The sequence below is a fragment of the Mesoplodon densirostris genome, chromosome 2 (genome assembly GCF_025265405.1).
Source record: "Mesoplodon densirostris isolate mMesDen1 chromosome 2, mMesDen1 primary haplotype, whole genome shotgun sequence".
NCBI classification, from domain to species: domain Eukaryota; kingdom Metazoa; phylum Chordata; class Mammalia; order Artiodactyla; family Ziphiidae; genus Mesoplodon; species Mesoplodon densirostris.
Genome location: NC_082662.1, coordinates 69,386,018 through 69,408,687, shown reverse-complemented (window position 1 = coordinate 69,408,687; position 22,670 = coordinate 69,386,018). Strand labels below are relative to the sequence as shown.

Sequence of the window (22,670 nt, the reverse complement as noted above, 5' to 3'; positions counted from 1 at the left end):
GTTTTGGCAAGACTTTTAACATGACAAAATTATGAAGCAGTATAATTTGGGTGTTTCTTAGGTTGCATCCCAATGGTACACTGCAGAGTAGTAACCACGATGCAGGAAAAAGACTTTTGTGTTCCAATAAAATTTGAAGAATGGTGAATTAAAGATAGCCAGCTCTCTTTCCTACAGGACATGTGGAAGTCTTGCTGTGCTCTTATACATTTGAATCTTCCAAAGGGGATTGGGTATTTTAACCGAGCATCCTCTGTTCATTGAGCGTCTTGGGACTCATGTTCTCTGGGCAGTAAGGAAATGCACCTCTTAGTAAGGTGTCCCTTTGATTCTTTACATGGATCAAGAGGAGAGAGAGCCAAAGAGTCCCAATCTTAATCATGTTCCCTGGCTAAGGGAAGAGTACAAGCTGTTGGTAGATTATTATCTCTTAGTGGTGTTTAATAAAAAAGACATGCTCAGAGCTACTAAAATGACAACTTTGGTCTGATCAGTAAAGAAAGCTCACCTCCTATGGCGTCTTCTTCAAACACATTTAACTGGTCATCACCCTGTTTATAAAAAATCAAAATATTAGATAATACTAACAGACATTGTACTAAACTTCTTGCCAGCATTAACATACTTAACCTTCCAAAACGATTCTGTGAAGGAGGTACCATTATTATCCAGCTTTTACAGATGAAAACCATACTGAGTTCAAGAAGTTAGTTGCCCAAGGCCACATAGTAGTGAGGGACAAAGCCCAGATTTAAACCTGGGCTGTCTGTCCCCAGAGTTCATGCTCTTTGTAATAGGTGCAATATCCTGCCTTTTTCCTTGGTGTATAACTCTCTGTGGTCAGAAAAGCTGATGTAAAGAAGACAAAACTGATAGAAGTACTTGAAGCTCACTGATAGGAGGAGTACAGCTATTTTACAGACAACTCCATGATTTACAGCTGGACTTGGCAAACTTTCTGGAAAGGGCCAGATAGTAAACCTTTTCAGCATTGTGAGCATATGGTCTCACTACTTAACCAACAGCCTCAGTTTGCCAATCCCTGAATGAAAGCATGAAATAAGGGAGGTTGGGATGGCCAGCTTTGATTGATGCTTGCCTTTTAAATTTCCATTTTATTTTTTAATCAAACAGGTCCTCCCTTTTCCTTACAGAAAAACCCATGATGGTTGGGAAAAAAAATCCAGAAAGGAAATCTGTAAAAAGGCATTGGTGAGATTTCTCACTCCCACCTCTGTCTCTATCCATCCCACCTTCTCACTCCCTCATCCCTTAGAGATAACCACTCATAAAAGTTTTTTTTTTGGTTATCTTTCCAGATACACAAAAACTGACTTCTAGATATCTAAGGATACACTTGAGTATAACTATATGATCTTATTACCTCCATTACACAGAAAGAAGCAGACATATTATATATGCATATGTGTTTATAATATACATACTAATATGATAATACTGTTCTTCCCTTTGTTTTTTCACTTATCAATATATCCAGGAGAACCTTCTGTATCCATACAGATGTTCTTGGGTTATACAGTATTCCACTGTATGGAAGGTACCATAGTTGTTATTGTTTTTAACTAGTTCTTTATTGATGGACCATTGAGTTGTTCACAATCTTGGACTATTTTTGAAAAAGTAGCACAATGAATAAACTCATATATATGTCATTTCACACATATATACCTGTAGGATAAATTCCCAGAGAGCGTGCTGTGCAGGCAAAGAATAAACGTATTTATAATTTTGATAGATGTTTCCAAACTGCTCTCCCTAGAGGCTGTGTAGTTTTTCAGGGACAGCCTCTGGCTCATGCTTTACTCCAGCCTCTTGCCTCTAATTTGCTTTGATACAGGAGTCAGTTAAATGAGGTTGCCTTGTTGTATTAATGCTCCCTTTAGGTAAACTACCACAAAAGCATTTTATTTGAAAACAGAGACTTGCCATCCTTTTTTAGAACATACGCCTTCAGGGCAACTTTGTTGCCTGTCTTCCTAGATTTGCCTGTGTATCCAGAGCTATTCCAGGTGAGGGAAGAGTAGTCAATGGACTAGTTATTCAGGGACACATTTACATTAATTAACTCCGCTTTCCATGAATAGAAAAAAACATCCACTATTCCTCAGTGAGCCTCCCCCCACTTCCCTTACTGAAATCATTGCATTTCACATTATGCAAGGACCGTCTAATCCTACTCTACCACCCTGCTCTCCCATTTTACAGATGAGGAAATTGGTAGTTGCAGAGGCCATGTGAGGGCCCCGTGGCCATATCATCATGTCCTTAGTGAGGCAAGGGTTGGGATGAGAACCACATCTCCTATCACACAGTCTGGCTCCTAGAGATTTAGTCCCATCATCTTAGCTACCATACTGGATCTGTTAGTGTCCTGCTGCTCAGCTGGCTGGTACACCCATCCCCCAGCTGCTGCTAAGAGCACACAGGAGTCTGGTCCCTCCCTCAAGCTGGGATGACTCTGGTGTAAGTTGTTCCCCAGGGGTCCCCTTGAGATCAAGTTGAAACTAATATCCAGCTGGCTTCTCCCCCTGCCCTATCCTGCATCTCTCCCTGTCTCACAAGAGCACACCTAATAACACACTTGCAAAGAATCCCCATCTTAGCCTCTGCTTCTAGGGAAGCCCACCTGAGACAGGGACCTATTTGAAGAAATTAATATGTCTGCCTAAGATGCAGCTACATAGAAAGAGGCTCAATAGCCTTTGCTGGAAAAGAATCGTTTAATCAGACTCTGCTTATTGCTTGTCAAACAGCTATTGAATATATTCAGGTAATGTTAAGAGGAAACCATGAGGTCTTTTCTCTCAATTTTTAATACTATTGTTGAATTATCAGACTTACACCCATCTTATAGACCAAACTGTAACAGATCTTTCTTGTACCTGGCTATTATGTCTTGGGAGTTTGATCAGGGTTATTCTGAATTCATAAAACAATGCGCCAGGTTGTAAAAGGGCCTTTCTGACCTTTATTTGGCTTCTTGAGTCTGACCTGCTTTTATCCACAGCTCTTATTCACAGTCTTCTGTTCTGCTTTGCCCAAGTGCTTCAGATGAGCCCCAGATTCATTTCCATGAATGCATTGATAGTGAACAAGTTTCTGGAGCATAGATGCAGCCGTCAAAAACTCTCCATCAGGAAAGTGCTGCACTGCACTCACTGACATGAAAACCCAGGTGAATGGGATGTTTGATTGCAGGGTGTTATTTTCCCGTGATGCTCAATAAACTTCACAAGTGATCTTTTGTAGATAAAATTTATCTGACATCTTAAACACACACACATACATGAAACAACCAGTGAAAGGCAAACACTTCTGGTTTTGGTGAAAAGATGTCATACAGCCTCCGGGGGCCCTAATTCTTTTTTCTTTTCTTTTCAAATGCTAGGTGTGTTCTGAATAAGAGGCATTAATTTCAGAGTGTCAGTTATATAAGGTGCAAAATGTTAGATAATCTTCTTGGAGAAATGGCTGATAAGGTGTTTATATCCAGTTCCACTGTAGCTGCATCTTTTGTGAGGCATTCTTGGAGAAAACACAACCCACTAACAACCGAGTTCCACCCTGGGTACCTGTGGGTGCCTCTGGGGGTTGCAGCCTTTTACTTTGTTGCTGCTCCATCCACTAAGCCCTTTGTTGCCTGTAAGTCTGAATGCGGGGTTAGGCTTTGTTGGTACAGTGAGACATAGAAGACTTTCTGCAGTGTAAAACTAGGCTTTGGGGGCATGAAGCTGCATACCAAATATGAAGAAACTTACAAAGAGAGGTAGTACAAAAACAGGCACAGATTTATGTAAGTGCCATTTGTGACTCACTAGTCTGGAACCCAGACACAGCCTGCAATGATGCTGTTAATACTGGTGAAGGTAGGAAAGCCTGCAGTAAAACCACTAGCCCCCAAAACCCAACTCAGGTTGCCACTTTTTTTTTTTTTTTTTTTTTTCGTGGTACACAGGCCCCTCACTGTTGTGGCCTCTCCCGTTGCGGAGCACAGGCTCCGGACACGCAGGCTCAGTGGCCATGGCTCACAGGCCCAGCCGCTCCGCGGCATGTGGGATCCTCCCAGACTGGGGCACGAACCCGTGTCCCCTGCATCAGCAGGCAGACTCTCAACCACTGCGCCACCAGGGAAGCCCATTGCCACATTTTTTTTTGTGCTAGGTATTTGATAATATATTGGTAGTTGATGGTGAGAAACCTAGAATCCTGTTGAACACATTTAGAACCTCAGGATAGGATTGGTGGCTTTATGGGGAAGCTGGATTTGGACTACAGATTGGTTTTGGTCTCTATCCCTCATTCCCAGTCAAGCCAGAGCCGTGAGGAGAGTAAAAGCAACCTGAATTCAACTTTACTTCCCTGCGTGGATCTGTAGGCAAGCAACTACTTCTGCAAGGCTGGATTCTGGTATTCTTTGTAGGAAGAGCAGCTAATTGGTGTGCGTTTGTGTTTTCCTTTTGGATCAGAGGTCCTATTGTCTTCACCTTGAGATATGGATGTTTTGTCGCTCCCAGTGCCTTGAATTATTGAATTTTTGGTGAGCAAGATCAAAACAACATAACTTCATAGATGGTTCTACATCTATGGTGAAGTTCTTCATCCTGCTTTGATGTCAGCACAGCATCTGCTCCTGGTTATGGGACCAGCGCCCCTGTCACAAGCAGATCATGTCATAATATGAAGCTGACACTTAAACAGTGCTTTACAGCTCTGGCAGCATTTCTACAGATATAATCTTACTGGATCCTTGCTGCAACCCTGATAGGAATGATGTAACTCAAGTTCTGTTGTACCACTGGATTGGGATGTATCTGAGTTTCCACTGCTGCGCAGAGCTGGGCTGAGGACCGACCTCAGTGCCCTGATACCAAGCTACATTTCCTCATCAGCATCCTCTTACTGTTATGTGTGTGTGTGTGGGGGGGGGGCAGTCATCAGATCCTCTACTGCCCCTCCTTGAGTAGATGGTGTTGATTTTTAAAATCCTTTTGGGGACCACAAAACAAACCTCCCCTGGGAAGGAGAGGGAAGTAGTAGGTCATTTTGGGAGTGTTTTCCTAGTTCTTGTTTGTATTAAACAGTGTGTGTGTGGATGTCCCTGGTGGCACAGTGATTAAGAATCTGCCGGCCAATGCAGGGGACACGGGTTCAATCCCTGGTTCGGGAAGATCCCACATGCCACAGAGCAACTAAGCCCCTGCGCCACAGCTACTGAGCCTGCACTCTAGAGCCCGCGAGCCACAACTACTGAAGCCCATGCACCTAGAGCCCATACTCCACAACAAGAGAAGCCTCCGCACCACAATGAAGAGTAGCCCCCGGTTGCCACAACTAGAGAAAGCCCGTGCGCAGCAATGAAGACCCAATGCAGCCAAAAAATAAATTAAAAAAAACAACAACCAGTGTGTGTGTTTCTTGGCATAAAAAATGTGTATAGCTTCAAGTGGGATTATGAGAAAGAGGCTTTATATAACAATAAAATGTCACAGCAAAGATTAATTTTTGGCCCTAAAATTCACAAATACTGCAAAGAAAAAACTATTTTCTTTCTCTGGCACTGAGCACAGATAACAATCCATTTTTAACTTCTTTTCAAAATCCAAAAAAAATTGATTTCAAAGAGATTCTGTAGTTTCTGAGACAATGTGAGGAGCAGTGTTTTCTAACTTTTTCTTACTTCAACTAGTACTAAGCAGATCATCCAAATTCTGGGAGAAGCATGAACCATGAAATGCTAGCATATGAGGATTTTCTATTTAAATTTGTCTAAAGACACTATATCTGATTATAAGAAGCAATAGCAGGGAAGTAGGGCTGGGGTTGAGGCTCAAAAGGTCCTGCAGTTCTCAGAAGGGTTCATCTTTACTGAGAACCAGAATCTTAACAGGAAAGAAGAATAATTAAAAAAGAATAAATAAAATAGTACCATTTCCCCATTTTGGAACCTGAAAATGAGACTTTTGGATTCTCTTTCTTTATGCCTGTTAAGGAACAAAAACAGCAAAACACCTCACATAAACAATTTTAAAAATGGTTATCAGAACTGCTATTTTGGTAATATTTGGAGTGTTTGTAATATGTGTGATTTCATCAGATCCTCCAGAAAACACTAGCGGGTAAGCAGGTTTGCTATTTCCCATATTTCAGATGGGGAAACTCAGGCTCAGAAAGCTTATGTGACTTGTTCAGGATGCTCCAGCCAGTGGGGTTTTCTGATTCCCAAGCTCGTGTTCTAAACACCTCTCCTGCTGCCCCAGAAGGAGCGTGATGACTTGTCTGTGTGTCAAGTGCAGGAGGACAGAGTGTATCAAGCGACTGCACTACACAAGGGTAGGGAACGCTCATGGTGTAACATGAATAGAGATGAAGATGGATTCATCTGCTAAAAGAGGGACTGAAGCTGGATCCTGTTCATCAGGTGATTTGAAAGTGGAACTCTCAAGTTTTACTGGTGAATGAACTTTTGAAATTCCTCAGATCTTCAGCAGGAGAATATTGGAAAATGGAACAAAACCTACATTGTATCAGCAGGAAGAAGGGAGAATGGTCCTTGAGAAATGCTTTGAGTGTTTACAGTTCTTTTCTAAAAATGTTTTCATTTAAAGTAATGGGCAATTTGAAAAAAAAAAGTATGGGAAATGGTATGTAATTTAATTAAACCCAATAATTTATTTTACTGCAAGTTCCATTTCTCTTTCACTGAAGTCTACACAATTAGAGGTCTTGCTGTGGAAGTATTTGTATAATTGAGTAAATAGGGAGGAAAAAATATAGGGGATGCTAGGCTAACCTTTTCCTCATCTTATTAAATTGCAGGTTCTCTACATGAACTACTTTAAATAGTGGTTTACAGATCTAGTTCTTAAGGAGGAATGGTATTTTTCTTCTTTTACATATAAATTGAAATGTTTGTGTCTCTAGTAAGAAATTTTAAAGAAAGAAGTTTTTCCCTGATGTTTTCCTGTAAGTTCCTGTTTTCATCATCTCAAAAATACATCCAACTCAACTCATTGCTGGAAGAGTACAGAGGAAACACTTGGTCTTGGCTTCATGTGCCAGATTTAGCCTTAGGGCTTTGCAAGTCTTGTGGTTTAAAGAAGGGACCAAAGTTCTCATTCTGATTTCATCTCATTTAAAGTGAATGTTGGCCATAAAGTCACTCCTGACTAGAGTGTTACCAAGGAGAGTTATTTGGCCTTTACCACTTTTGTTTTCTGATTCCTTATGAAACAGAAATAAAATGGCAAAGCTTAGTGTCAATCTTTGGGAATTACAGAGCATATTGGCCTGTCTTGGGTACTTTTGTAGATGCTATGAGGATATAGGCTCTTTATGAGACAGCCTCAGCAAAATGGCAAATCAGATTATTAGATTAAAGCATACTGTATGTGTGTTCATGTGTTTTTCAGAGAGAAAAATATTGCACAGAATCATTCATCATCCTTTGTCCCACCATCTTTCTTTAAAAAGGAAGTAAGGTTGGGAGAAGGCATATCTGGATGGGGTGAGCAAGTGGAGGGTTGGAAGAACTCCTTGCAAACTCCTGCTGATTCCTCTTCCTTCTGAGTCCTCTGCTCGTCACGGGTGTGCCCCCTGCTTTTTCAGTGGCCTGAAGTACTTCATGCTTATCACTATTACAGATGCAACAAACAGCTTTCCATGGACCACCCATACATCTACAGTCTAGCTCTGACCTTGCCTCTACTTCTCTCACTTTTGTTATTCTCCAGCTTCAACGTCTGTGTTCAGTTCCTTCAGGTTTTAGGGGGTAAGGCTGAGTGAGGAGTGGGACAGGGTTAGTTAGTGGCCGTGGAGCATAGAGCAAAGAGGAGTTAAAGATGATCTCCAGGCTGGAGCTGGGAATCAAAGAGGCAGGTCGAAAGAAGTGTTCTTTCCACTAGAAGCAATCACTAGACTTGAGACCATGGGGCTTAAGTCTCTACAAGTCCCAGGAAGGGTTCAGGAGGAGAGAGCTTGGAGAGGCAGCGGGGCAGTTGCTATCTACAGCTGCTATCTACAACTTGGATAAAGTTCATGCTGTTTTTTTTTTTTTTAAAAGAAGATGTTGGAGGTAGGAGTTTATTAATTTATGTATTTATTTTTGCTGTGTTGGGTCTTCGTTTCTGTGCGAGGGCTTTCTCTAGTTGTGGCAAGCGGGGACCACTCTTCTTCGCAGTGCACGGGCCTCTCACTTCTCGTGGCCTCTCTTGTTGCGGAGCACAGGCTCCAGACGCGCAGGCTCAGTAGTTGCGGCTTATGGGCCTAGTTGCTCCACGGCATGTGGGATCCTCCCAGACCAGGGCTCGAACTCGTGTCCCCTGCATTGGCAGGCAGACTCCCAACCACTGCACCACCAGGGAAGCCCAAGTTCATGCTGTTTTGCCCAAGCTAGTTAAGATAAACCCTACATGAGATAAATAAATCTATTCATTTTCCTAGAACTTGACCTGTTTAATCTGGCCTCTGAACACCTGCCTTCTGTGTTTGGAATGCCTTCCCCTTTACCCTGAGTTTGTTTACATTCTGCCTCTCCTCCCATCCCTCCTCCTCCCTGAGCCTGCTCCAGTCACTGCTGCATCAGAGAACTCCAGGTGCATCAGTAATTTGACCCAGAGCATCTGTGAATGGTAATAACAGCAACAGGAGCAGGTAACGTTTTTGGATCACTTGTTACATGCCAGGCACAGTACTGAGCACTTAACATGGATGAACTCATTTAACTGTATTGTTATTTAACTTCTTATGTGTAGGATTCACTTTCACAATAACCCCCTTGAAGATTGGAGGCTGTCTTTCATCTTTTTGTAACCCCAGTTACTGAGATGGAGATGTGCTAAGTGAAGATTTGTAAATGATGAAGACAGTAAGTCATTTTTTTTCTCCAGAATTGGGGAAGAAGTGTCATATAGAAGATACAATGTGTAGATTTCTCTGTACAGAAGGGCAGAAGTAACCTAAGGAAGAAAGGTCTAAATGTCTAAGGTCTATAGCTGTCCGACAGTGGAAAGGTTAATTTGGAAGGTGGAGAGCCCCCAGCACCAGAAGTATTCAAGCAGACATGGAATCACTATCTGCCAGTGAGGAGATTCCTAGACCTTGTAAGAGGTTAGACTACATGCTATCTAAAGCAGCTTCCAATGCTGAGATTCTACTGCTCATTCAACAATTCTACAAATATTTTTTGAGCTCTGTTGTAGACAGAATGATATGCACATCCTCAAAGATGTCCACCTCCTAATTCTTGAAACCTGTGGATATGTTATCTTACATGGCCAAAGTGACTTGCAGATATGATTAAGTTAAGGTTCTTGACATGGGAAAATCATCCTGGATTATCTGGGTGGGCCCAGTGTAACCACAGGAATCATTATGAGAGGCAGGATGGACGCAATCATAGAAGATGTGATAGCAGAAGATGTCGGAGTGATGCCATTGCTGGAAGGTGACTATAAGCCAAGAAATGTGGTCAACCTCTAGAAGCAGAAAGAGGCAAGGAAATGGATTTCCCCCAACTACTCCAGAAGGAGTGCTATCTTGCCGGTACCCTGATTTTAGCCCTGTAAACCCATTTTGAATTTCTGACCTCCAGAACTGTAAGATAACAAATTTGTGTTATTTTAATCCACCAAGTTTGTGGCAATTTGTTATAGCAGCAATAGGAAATAAATACAAGCTCCTCTTATATGCTAGGAACTATTCTGGATGCTGGGAATGTACTAGTGAACAAATAATTTTGACGCACTGACATATATCAGGTATTAGTATATTAGGTATTTGAGTTTGCAGCGAAGGGTTACAGATGATGTTTATCCACGGAAGCTTTTATTTGAGCAGGATTCTATGTGGAAGAAGAATGAAGCCACTCTGGGTGGAGGTGGCATGGAAGGCACCAGAACTCTGCCAGGGCCACCTTCTCTGCCCTCCTCCCTAAGCCCTTTGGCAGACACCCCTAGACCCCTACTCAACAGCCCACCTTCTTCTTGCAGGCTGCAGCCACCTCCCTCTTCGGATGCTGAAAATGCCAAATCCTTGCTTTCCCATCCTCTGCATGATGGGTACGGGCTTGTGGCCAAATCTGGGCCAAGAGGATGTAAAAAGCAATCTTTGCTGGGGGGTGCTCCAGAGGAGAGATTTCCTCCCTATTCAAAAGAGAGAGGGACACACACGGGGAGAATCAGCCTCACTCACTCATTCCAGTTTTGCTGTTTGGAGGCACTGCTGCCATCTTGCGACCTTGAAGGGAGGTCTGCCCACACGCCGAGGAGGGCAGACAGGAAAGAGAGAGCCGGTCTGACCGTATGTGGCCACTGCTGCACCAACCCCACAACCATTTATCCCTGGACTGTGGTTAAGAGAGAAAACCACCTTTTAAATTGTTTAAGCCAACTGTAGTTAGGTTACGTGCAGGCAACCTCACTGAATCCTACTGAATTTACCCACAGTTGCAAAATCCTTTCTTGGGTGAACAATGGTGCAAATATATAGAATTTCAGTTTTTGCCTCTACCTGAAGGCATTTACCACTAATTTGATACAGAAGTTATTAAAGGTTAATAATGTTCAGAATCCAGACTTAAAATCAGCATGTTTTAGAGCTTTTGGAGGACTCTAGTTCAGTACTCTAAGCATTTGGCCGCTATACAGGTCCGGCATGTACACGAGCTGAAACTGGCAGTCTTACAGTTTCCAGGAAGGATGCTTTGTTGCTGCTCTTCGTGCTTTTCCATTACAAATTATGATTCCTTTATATTCCTTATCATCCACTTAAGTTGTGAGTTGTTTACTTAATGCTACCCTGTGTGGTAATACCTCTTTGCATTGATAGTCTTTGGGGACAGACTAAGATCAGCAAGTTCGATGGTTCACGGATAAACTTCCAGACTATTCCAGGTACAGAATTTGCGTCTCTAAACACCCCAACCTGCTGGTGCAATAACACCCCAATGTGCAGAGTTATTTTTTTGGGGGAAAGTGCTAACAGGTGAAGTAGGCAGTGGAGACAACTTTAAAAAAGCATTTCAGGGGCTTCCCTGGTGGTGCAATGGTTAAGAATCTGCTTGTCAATGCAGGGGACACAGGTTTGAGCCCTGGTCCAGGAAGATCCCACATGCCGTGGAGCAGCTAAGCCCGCGAGCCACAACTACTGAGCCCGTGTACCTAGAGCCCATGCTCAGCAACAAGAAGCCACTGCAATGGGAAGCCGGCACACTGCAGCGAAGGGGGTAGCTCCCGCTCGCCACAACTAGCGAAAGCCTGCGTGCAGCAATGAAGATCCAAAGCAGCCAAAAATCAGTAAGTAAATAAATTTATTTAAAAAAAAAAACAAAAGCATTTCAGTGCATTCTAAACCCTGAACTAATGTTTCCATCATTTTATCATATTGGTTATAATAACAATAAATACATTTATTGGGCATTTTCTCATTTTCAGCCTACTGAAAAAGGTGCTATCGTTCCCAGTCTACATATTTGAAGCTGTGTCTTAGGGGTTAAGGGAGGTGCCTGAGTCATGGAGCTAATGTGAGGGCTGAGATTCGAACTCAGGTCCGTCTGATTCCAAAACCTGGGAACCAACATTTAAAACTATAGCTTCTTGGGCGCTAAGTTGGCCAAGTGGGCAAGAGGGGACGGTGGGTGGGGAAAGACAAGCCTCTCTCAGCAGGAAGAGCCCTCAGCTGCTGCAAAGGAGGAGCAGACCACACCCTAGAGGAGCCGCGGGAGGCCAGCAGGGCTGGACACAGAGTCGGGAGGCTGGGAGGACGGTGCGCTGAGGCATCCTGTGGGGCCTCAGGGCCACGGTGAGGACTCAGGTCTTACCCCAGGAACAAAGGGCAGAGAGGTATTGAGGACTGTAAGCAGAGACGTGACATGACTGGTTCCGTGTTGTATTAAGATCATTCCCTGAGGGCTTCCCTGGTGGCCCAGTGGTTGAGAGTCTGCCTGCCGATGCAGGGAACGCGGGTTCGTGCCCCGGTCCGGGAAGATCCCACATGCTGCGGAGCGGCTGGGCCCGTGAGCCATGGCCGCTGAGCCTGCACGTCCGGACCCTTGCTCCGCAATGGGAGAGGCCACAACAGTGAGAGGCCCGCGTACCACACACACACACACAAAAGATCATTCCCTGAAGCATGGCTTAGAGGTGTCCTTCTGTCTAAAGTGATGAGAGAAATGCCCACACCAGAGGGTGGTGGCTAAGAGGAAATGAGGCAATTAAAAGTTTTATAAATAGCAAATTATTGTACACATCTAAGGTGCTCTTATTATATCCTTTGTTTCTTAGTATATCAGGCAGGAGTTATTTTTTGTGTCTTCAGAAAAGTCACATCTCTTGTTTAATGTTCTAAGTCTCGGGTGCTAGAACCCACCCACTATTCCCACCTACTTTTCCCTTACAGGATCCACTCCACTACCTTAACAATAGAAATCTATAAAAGCGGCCTTCCGTGGAAGTTGGAAGTAAGCAAATGTTACCTCAGAAAATTCTGAGATGAAATCTGGGGCTCACGTTCCCAACCACGAAGACAGCAGGCCTAGCATCTGGCTTGGCAGGGAAAGGGAAGCAGGACACGCTACTTGAAATGCAAAGTGAGGTGCAGAATCTTAGGAAAGACTTGGGGAAAATATCTCACCACACGTTACCTTCTTTCTTTCTTTTTAAAAAAAGAATGTTAAGCTCAAGAACAACTAGAGTACATTTTTCTTCCTTTTTTTCACTTAATTGAGCAGTTGCCACAGCAACTCAAGAACAGACTACTCACTGCCTTCAGTGAATTGCAGATACACATTTTTCATCTACTGAAAGTGGCAGTGAGCTTTTAAAAAAAGGTAGTCTTGAGCTGTTGCTTTTTTTCCTGGCCTGATATCAGTATTCTCTCTCCATAGGGACCTGAAGTGGCAGCACTTTGCTTTCATGAATGAGAAAAATATGTCCTGGGGAGAGAGGGCTTAGAAATTTCATCAGGATTTGGACCTGCCAGCCAGTCAACAATACCCCTCCCGGCTCATCTGTGTCATTGTCTGCTCCCACATACCCTCCTGGCTGTTCCCCTGTGTGCACAGCCATTTCCAACCTCGATACTCAGCCTTTTATTTTTACCTAGAATGACCTGCCTAGCTTCCTACAACTCCTCTTGTTAGAAGGCCCATTTTAAGACTGAACTCAGGAATCTCTCTCCTTCCTCTCATTGGGATTAATCTCCTTCTCCGATGTGCTCACAGAGCATGTTATATCTCTGTGAGAGTGCACACCGCATCATACTCTCAGTTAGTTGTGAATTTTATTTATCTTTTCATCTTCCACAGTGCCTTGAACATAGAACATAGTAAGTGGCTCCCTCCTCACTAACTCATAGCACTTCTATAATTTCTCAATGCAATGAACATTTATTGGACTCTCTGCTCAGCCCTCATCCTGCCCCTAAAATGTGACTCTAGCCACCGGTGACTGGATCAGCAGTGCACCCACACCAAGTCTGGACAATTAACATCCTTCCCTATGAATTCAGATGGAGAGAGATTGGCTTCTGTGTTGGCTGGACCAGTTAGTAGACCACCATGTAAATACGGCTAGCAAAGAAACAGGTCTGCAGAGAGAGAAAAGAAGGTAATGCATAGAGGGGTGCAGACATACAGTGGAGGGAAATTCTTAATGGCCTTTCAGCACCTAATTCAGCATTGTTCCAAGGGCTTGGGTACATTCTTCTTTGGATGTGCGAGAGGTCCCCAAAGCTTTATGATAAGTTTACCTTTTTGCTGAAGCTAAACAGGTTTTTGTAACTTGCAACCAAAAGAATCTTAACTAAGGTACACACATAATGAGGGTATGTTTTTGTAACATGCTTATCTTTCCCACAAGCCTGAGATCTTTGAAGGTAAGGACTAAGAGAATCTTAATTAAATTTGGTAACCCCAGAATCTGGCACTGTGTCCGGAATTTAGTAGGTGTTAAATACGTAGTTGTTGAATTGACATATTGACAATTTCTTGACTCAGATGAGATGCTTTATAAAAAGCACTAAATCAATGTGGGCCTAACTTATTATTAACAGACTAACTCTGCTGAGCTCTGGCCACTTACTCCTCTCCAGAGGAGAGGGGGAGTGTTTGGGAGAATTCTCAACTGTTCAGAAGTCAGGCAGGGAGAAGGGGTGCTAGTTATCAGGCCTCCCTCAAACATTAGGAGGGAAGAAGGTCCTCCCTCCCACATTCTCCTGTAATTTTTTGAAATGGTTCATTAATTCACACCCAACTAATCCATATTTATGATAATCCCACAGGATTATCCATTAAGATCAGAATTCTTTGCATGCCATAAGAAAGGATTTGATGTTAAGCTTCAGATAAGGCAGCAGGGATACAATTAAATTAGTCAAGAGAAAAAATTTTCAGATAACCTGAGGCAATGCAGTTTACCACAGAATTGACATAAATTAGTTTTCTTCATTAAAGCAGGGTTCAAGTTATTAATAATAATATTCCTAGCTTATCTCAAGAATATTTTCAGCAAATCCAGTTTTATTATTTTAAGGTATAGAGACTTACAAAATTCCAAGATTATTGTGGTTTTTTCTACTTTTATGCAACTACTCAAAAATGGTGAGGAAGCATATTGACTAGTATTGAAAGAGGTTCACAACATAGTATTATGTGAATAAATAGGCAACTAAAGAGAAGAAATACTGTGATCCCATTTTTATAAAAATGTATGTATACACAAAAGTTCTTTGTAAAAATTTAAATGTTAGCATATTAAATGGTTTAAACGTGGGTCCATGGTTATAGATCCTTTTCCTTTTATTTGTTTCATTTTAAATATTTTTATTATTTTTTATTGTGGTATAACTGACATATATTAGTTTCAGGTATACAGCATAATGATTTGATATTTATATATATTGCAAAATGATCACCACATAAGTCTAGTTAACACCTGTCACCATACATAGTTATAATTTTTTTCTTGTGATGAGAACTTTTAAGATCTACTCTCTTAGCAACTTTCAAAAATGCAATACAATACATTATTAACTATAGTTGCCATGTTATATATTACATCCCCAGGAGTTATTTATTTTATAACTGGGAAGTCTGTACCTTTTGACCCCCTTCACCCATTTCACCTACTTCCCCCCAGCCTCTGCTTCTGACAACCACCAAATTTGTTCTCTGTATCTATGAACTTGGGTTTTTAAAAAAATTTTTAATTCCACCTGTAAATGATATCATACAGTATTTGTCTTTTTATTTTTTAACATCTTTATTGGAGTATAATTGCTTTACAGTGGTGTGTTAGTTTCTGCTGTATAACAAAGTGAATCAGCTATACGTATACATATATCCCCGTTTCTCCTCACTCTTGCATCTCCCTCCCACCTTCCCTATCCCACCCCTCTAGGTGTTCACAAAGCACAGAGCTGATCTCCCTGTGCCATGCAACTGCTTCCCACTAGCTCTCTGTTTTACATTTGGTAGTGTATATATGTCCATGCCACTCTCTCACTTCATCCCAGCTTACCCTTCCTTTTCCTTTTAAATACATCTTATAATTTCTATAAAATAAACATGTACTACTCAAGTAAAAAAAATATTAAACAGAAAATTCAGGACTTACATATAACTCATCCATTCATCCTTCCACCCATCCACCCATCCACCCATCCATTCATCCATCCGTCCATCCAGTTATTCAACAAATATTTGTTAAGCACCTACAACGTGCCAGGCCAAGTTAACCCAGATCAAGACAGTGAAAGTGTTCCTTGGCCTGTTCATCTTCTTGTGTGGAAGCTGTAATGGCAAAGTTTATGATGTGGATAATATAGACCATCTTGTCTCTTGTCTACAACTTTTTAGTAGGATAAGAGCTTATGGACCTTGGAAAGACAGGAAATAGTCTTAGAAAGTAGAAAGTCAGAAATGCTTTCTACTTTGTTCGTCCTTCTATAAAGAAAATTACTGTTTGTCCTTCTACAAAGACTACTTACTGTTTGTCCTTCTACAAAGAAAATTTTCTGTTCTTCAAATGATATTCCTAGTATATTTTGGTTGACCCCCTGAATCATTTTAAGCCAACTTGAAATGTAGATCGGCAGGATTGGCAAATTAACTTCCAAAAGACAATGGGTATTATGTTTTTTCATTTATACTGGTGCTAATGTACATGAGCAAATAAATGAATGTTCTAATCTGGGTTTGGTAACAAACCCCTGTTTAAAGGATGGAGGAGTGTGTCTACATAAAAATATCCATTCTTTCTTTGTCATGCTTTGTATATTTCCTGTGACATTTATTATCATTTTAAAAGCTCTTCATTTGATTCATCTTTTGCAATGAAGCTAGGAATGACATAATCTCTATCTACCCCTTTGCTTATTTTGTGCATATGGTGACCCATTCTGTTAAGGTCCGAGTCACTTTATCAGCATCCATTGGACACAGTCCCTGCATTTGAATGTGTTCTTTTTTCTGTCTTGATGACTTTTTTTTTTTTTTGCTGTACACGGGCCTCTCACTACTGCGGCCTCTCCCGTTGTGGAGCACAGGCTCCGGACGTGCAGGCTCAGCGGCCACGGCTCATGGGCCCAGCTGCTCCGCGGCATGTGGGATCCTCCCAGACTGGGGCACGAACCCGCATCCCCCACATTGGCAGGTGGCCCCCCAACCACTACGCCACCAGGGAAGCCCTTGATGACTCTTTTATTAAAGAAATTTTTATTTATATTCTTGGACAAGATCTAGAACTGTGTCATATTTTTGAGACTCTAGATGTACCTGAAGCCTGAAATGATCACTCTGCTTATTGGAAGACTGAGATTTACAGCCTTCACAGATTTCTCTGAATGTCAGTGTTTCCACTTGGTATGTGCACAGTACCAGATAAAAGATTTTAAGCTTTATTTCTTTAAAATAGGATAAATTTTTTTTAAAAAATTTAATTTAAAATAAAATTAAAATTTTAATGATTCAAAAGTCACAGATATTTAAGCAACTATTTCCTAGCTCAAGAAACTTAAGACAAATTTAAATAGTATCTCTTCTTCCTGTCCCAGCTCCTTATATTAGTAATGATGATAATAATAGCTCCTATCGATTGAGGCCTTACTATGTGCCAAATACTGTGTGCTAGGTGCTGGGGGTGTAGAGGTGAACAAGACAATGCTCATAGGTATGCATTAGATCTGTATGTAGTTCTCGAAGTGTGGTTCCTGGAGTAGAAGCATCAGCATCACATGGGAACTTGTAAGAAATGCACATTCTCAGACTGTATCTCAGACTTACTGACTCAGAAGCTGTAGGGGTAGATATAATGACATGAATTCTTTTTTTTTCCTTTTTAAATTTTTATTTTTGGCCGTGTTGGGTCTTTGTTGCCGCACGCAGGCTTCCTCTAGTTGCAGCGAGCGGGGGCTACTCTTCGCTGTGGTACGTGGGTTTCTCATTGGGGTGGCTTCTCTTGTTGTGGAACATGGGCTCTAGGCACGTGGGCTTCAGTAGTTGTGGTATGTGGGCTCAGAAGTTGTGGCTCGTGGGCTCTAGAGCTCAGGCTCAGTAGTTGTGGCATATGGGTTTAGTTGCTCCGTGGCATGTGGGATCTTCCCGGACCAGGGTTTGAACCAGTGTCCTCTGCATTGGCAGGTGGATTCTTAACTACTGCGCCACCAGGGAAGCCCTTACATGAACACTTAAAGAGAGGGGTAGGATGGTCAGAGTCAGAATAGGAGATGTAAGAAAGTGGTAGTTGTCAGGGAAGAAAGGAGGGAGGGAGAGGGATAGATAGATTTGAAGATGCTACACTGCTGACCTTGAAGGCAGAGGAAGGGGCCACAAGCTAAGGAATGCAGGGACCCTCTGGAAGCTGGAAAAGGCAAGGAAACAGATTCTCGCCTAGAGCCTCCAGAAGGCAGACAGCTCTGCTGATATCTCGACTTTAAGAACTTCTGACCCCCAGAACTATAAGTGATAAGTTTGTGCAGTCTTAAGTCACTAAGTCTGTGGTAATTTGTTATAGCTGTATTAAGAAACTAATACACTGCCTGACCATGCTGGACTAAAGCTTCCTACTTCAGAGCCCCCATGCACACAGAGCTGTTAACCTGCCTCGCCTTTAATATAAATGGACAGCTGTGGATCCCAAAATTTAGGAAGAAACCTTCGAATATGGAAGAAAGGGGTCCAAATAAACAAAATACATCCAAAAGAAATAAAAATAATGTAAGAAATGAGGAAAATTTAGAAAGTAATCTAAACATTATTATTCTCAGAAAATATATGAAATATTACAGCCCAAAATGAAAACTTATGACATGTGAAAGGAACAGTTAGAAAAGAAGAAAGAGCTCTTGAAAATTAAAAATATAATAGCTGAAATAAATTCAGTAGAACAATTGGAATGTGAGGTTAAGGAATTTCCCAGAAAGCAAAACGTAATAGAAAAGTTAAGAGGGAGAAAATGGGAGAAGAGAATGAGAGGGTCAATTCAGGAAGCCTAACATCCCATAAGGCAGGAACAGGGGACGTCCTTGGTGGTCCAGTGGTTTAGACTCAGCCCAGCCAATGCAAGGGGTGCACGTTCAATCTCTGGTTGGGGAACTAAGATCCCACATGCCGAGGGCACAGCCAAAAAAAAGGATTAACTAAAAAGCAAGAACAGCAATATCAGAAGGTAGAAAATGAGCCAAAAAAAAAAAAAAGATTATAAAATGTTCCAAGGTTGAAGGACCTGAGTCTACACCTTGAAAGGTCACATCAAATGCCCAGTGTAATGAATGAAAAAAGATCCACACCCAGCCACATCACTGTGAAACTTCAGATCTTTAAAAACTTCCAGGGATAGAGGGAGGGTGGGAAGACATAGGTCACAATGGCAGAGGATGGAAAATCAGAATAACCCCAGACTGCAGTCCGGTGAGGTAGAAGACAATGGCATGATGCCTTCAACATTTTTTTTTTTTTTTTTTTGCGGTACATGGGCCTCTCACTGTTATGGCCTCTCCTGTTGCAGAACACAGGCTCCAGACGAGCAGCCTCAGCGGCCATGGCTCACAGGCCCAGCCACTCTGCAGCATGTGGGATCTTCCCGGACCAAGCCACGAACCCGTGTCCCCTGCATCGGCAGGCAGACTCTCAACCACTGCGCCACAAGGGAAGCCCAGCCTTCAACATTTTGAGGAAAGTTGACTGCCACTCTTGGATTAAATACCCAGTAACCCATCAGAAAATTATGAGGAAAGAGTAAAACCATTTAGTACTGGAAGACAAACATTTTTACCTTCCATTAGCTGTTTTTACGGAAGCTATTATAGGATGTGCTCTAGAAAAATAAAAGAAACTTTAGAGAGGAAGACATCAGACCCCAGACACTGGAAAGAGGGTCAAACAGGCCCATGTAGAGGAATTTTATAGGCCTTCAGAACAAGCTGCACAAGACAGGTGAGAAGAGCAAGCTTTAGACTTCAGTGATGCCCTGCACACCACTCCTCATCGTTCTTTGAGACTAGAGTGACCAACCATCACTGTTTGCCAAGAGCAAGGGGTTCCCAGCATGTGGAACTTTCAGCCTTTAAATCAAGACAGAGCCAGGCAAGTTGTGATGCTTGGTAATCTTACTTGGAACTGTGGGCCTTGCTCATTCTTTCAAGTCTGTGCTTTCATATGTTTTCTCTCTTCCCTGCACACACGCTCTCTGCCTGGTCAAATCCTACTCACCTTCTAGGCCCCAGCTCAAGTTTGGAGATGGGGAAATGTACCCATTTCCAGGTGGCTCTGCTCCAGCAGGTGTAATACCAGAACACAGTCTGTTAACCTCCTGAGAAGTCTTTTTTAATCAATCAATTAATTAATTAATTTTTGGCTGCATTAGGTCTTCATTGCTGTGTGCGGGCTTTCTCTAGTTGCGATGAGCTGGGGCTACCCTTTGTTGCAGTGCGTGGGCTTCTCATTGCAGTGGCTTCTCTTGTTATGGAGCATGGGCTCTAGGCACAGGGGTTTCCATAGTTGTGGCTCACAGGCTCTAGAGTGCAGGATCAGTAGTTGTGGTACACGGGCTTAGTTGCTCTGCAGCATGTGGGATCTTCCCAGACATCTAACCTGTGTCCCCTGCATTGGCAGGTGGATTCTTAAGCACTGTGCCACCAGGGAAGTCCCCTGAGAAGTCTTTATTCAGGCTGATGTCAAATGAGACCTCTCCCTGCTCAGAGGGGAAACAGCTTTTGGAGTGGGGTTTAGCCCCATTTTCCTGCAAGTTCAGAGACTACAGTCTAATCTTTGTAGGTATTTAAAAACTGTAAATCTTGAGAAATTATTTGCTGTTTTAGGAGCTTCTCTGGTTGTTTTCTCCATCAGACACTTTGCTGAAAAACTTTTGCAAGTACGGAACTTGCAAAATCCCTGGCACCCCACTTACACTTACTCTGACTGGGGTCACCTTCATGAACTGGCACACATTTTTCACATTTAAACAAATTTGAAAAGATCATATTTTCTTACATTTTGGAAAGCACTGCTCCTGGTGCTTTTGATCTGCTCTACTATTTTTGGGCACTTGATCCCTTTCAGCTATCAGCCTTCTAAGCTAGTGGCCGTGGGTCTCATGCCAACTGCACATTAAAATCTCCTAGAGAGCTTTTAAAACATAATTTTGCCCAGACTTCACTTTCCGTAGTGAAGAGCTGCAAGTAGAAAGAAGTGCTATCCATTCAACTGACAATGTTTTTTTCTTTTTTTTTCTTTTTTTTCTTTTTTTTTTTTTTTGCGGTATGCGGGCCTCTCACTGTTGTGGCCTCCCCCGTTGCGGAGCACAGGCTCTGGACGTGCAGGCTCCGGACGCGCAGGCTCAGCGGCCATGGCTCACGGGCCCAGCCGCTCCGCGGCATATGGGATCCTCCCAGACCGGGGCACGAACCCGTATCCCCTGCATCGGCAGGCGGACTCTCAACCACTTGCGCCACCAGGGAGGCCCTGTTTTTTTCTTTATTAATAAATTAATAAATATTAATTTCCTGCTTTGGTAAATCTATTTGAAATCTGTTTGGAAAACATAAAGCCAACCAGATAGCTATGGTCTGGTTTATAGAATTTAAATATACATCAGTTGACTGCAATCATTCTCAGAGTAAATAAAAGCTGATGAAAATCAAAATGATTAAAAATCTCTAGAAATAAAGCTAGTCAGATATGTGATGAAGAAGTAATCATGTCTTATTTTCTGCTGTTCGTTCATTACAAAATCAAATATAAATAAACAAGAGAATGCTAAGCACTAGGAGTAGCATCGTCCAAGAAAGGGTACGATTAAAGTAGGAATTGAGGAGAGGGGAATGGGCCAGTACTGCCTTTCCCAGACAGGAAAGTGCAAATGTTCCAACAAAAAGGTTGGTAGTTTGTGAATTGAGGGGACCTGACCCCACTCCTACACCAACAGTCCCAGGAAACACCAAAACCAATAGTGGGTTTGGAAGGTGGATGGCTGGGATCTCAACTGCCCCTGTGGTCCAGCTGGTCACAGTAGCGTGCCTGCTGTGAGTGCAGCAGTCCACTTTTGAGTGGATAAACACAGGCTTGAACAATAAGCCATCTCATGTGGACCATAAAGGGCTGAAAACCAAAGACTCTTCCTAAACTTTTTGGACCAGGTAAGTCTACTCAGACTCTAGTAAGACCCTGAAGGAGAGGAAGAAGGGGCTTCTCATACCATGACTGAGAATGAAACTTCCATTACCTACAAGGACAGGGCCTGATTTAGAAAGATACAGAAATGTTACATGGAAGCAGTCTACAGTCCTTACCTAACTACTGTACCACTGTTGCTAAAAATGTTTCTAATTTAGAGTTGATATGTATACCTCAAGTACAGCATAACTGTGCTTACACAGTTTTTTACTGATAGAATTGCACAAAGTGACAGAATTGCATAAATCCAATTATTTTGTCCAATTACTAACAGAATTGCATAAATCCAATCCAAGTAATTGGATTTATGCAATTATTACATTATAATGAATATAATTATTACATTTAAATATTTAAAAGAATCAGTTTGGTGAGAGCAGTTTGGAAATGCGTAGTAAAGTTGAAGATGCACAAACCCATTGAAAGATTAGCTGGCCAACCAGCTCCATTTTACTTGTGATGCCCAGAGGGCTGTGCTGATTTCCCATCTTTCCATTCACCCCAGCAGAGATTTGGAAGAGGAAGAGATTTAGGAAAAACAAGGGCCAGTCTCTTTCCACTTTCTCCCCTGTTATTTGTTATAGAGAAACTCCTACATAATTGAATAAGAAAGTGCCAGGATGTTCACTGCACCAAATTTACAGAATTAAACATTGGAAACAACCTAAATGCCCATTGTCAGAAGAATGGATAACTAAATTGTGTTATAGTCTTACATTGGAATGCTATGTTGCAGTAAAAATGAATGAAGCAGAGTTACGTTATCAGCATACATTGAGGAGGATGTGTGCAACATGGAACAATTTATAAGGGTCAGAAACATGAAAAAAAAACCCTACATTTTTTGGAAATACACAATCTATTTTACATAAAATAAATCTTTATTGAATACCGACCCTGTGCCAGATGCAGTTTTAAGTGCTGGTGATATGGCAGTGAATAAAGCAAAGTGCCTGCTTTCCTGGAACATATATTCTAGTGACAT

The 22,670-nt window shown here is 42.1% G+C and overlaps 1 protein-coding gene across 1 annotated transcript in view; it reads right to left on the bottom strand.

Moving 5' to 3' along the window:
• The window catches only part of AK5 (adenylate kinase 5), a 253,833-nt gene that overhangs the window by 62,474 nt on the left and 168,689 nt on the right, over positions 1-22,670 (bottom strand). The window contains exon 9 of the mRNA XM_060084682.1: positions 509-551. Within this exon, the coding sequence (XP_059940665.1) occupies positions 509-551 (43 nt within the window). The remainder of the gene's footprint in view (positions 1-508; positions 552-22,670) is intronic.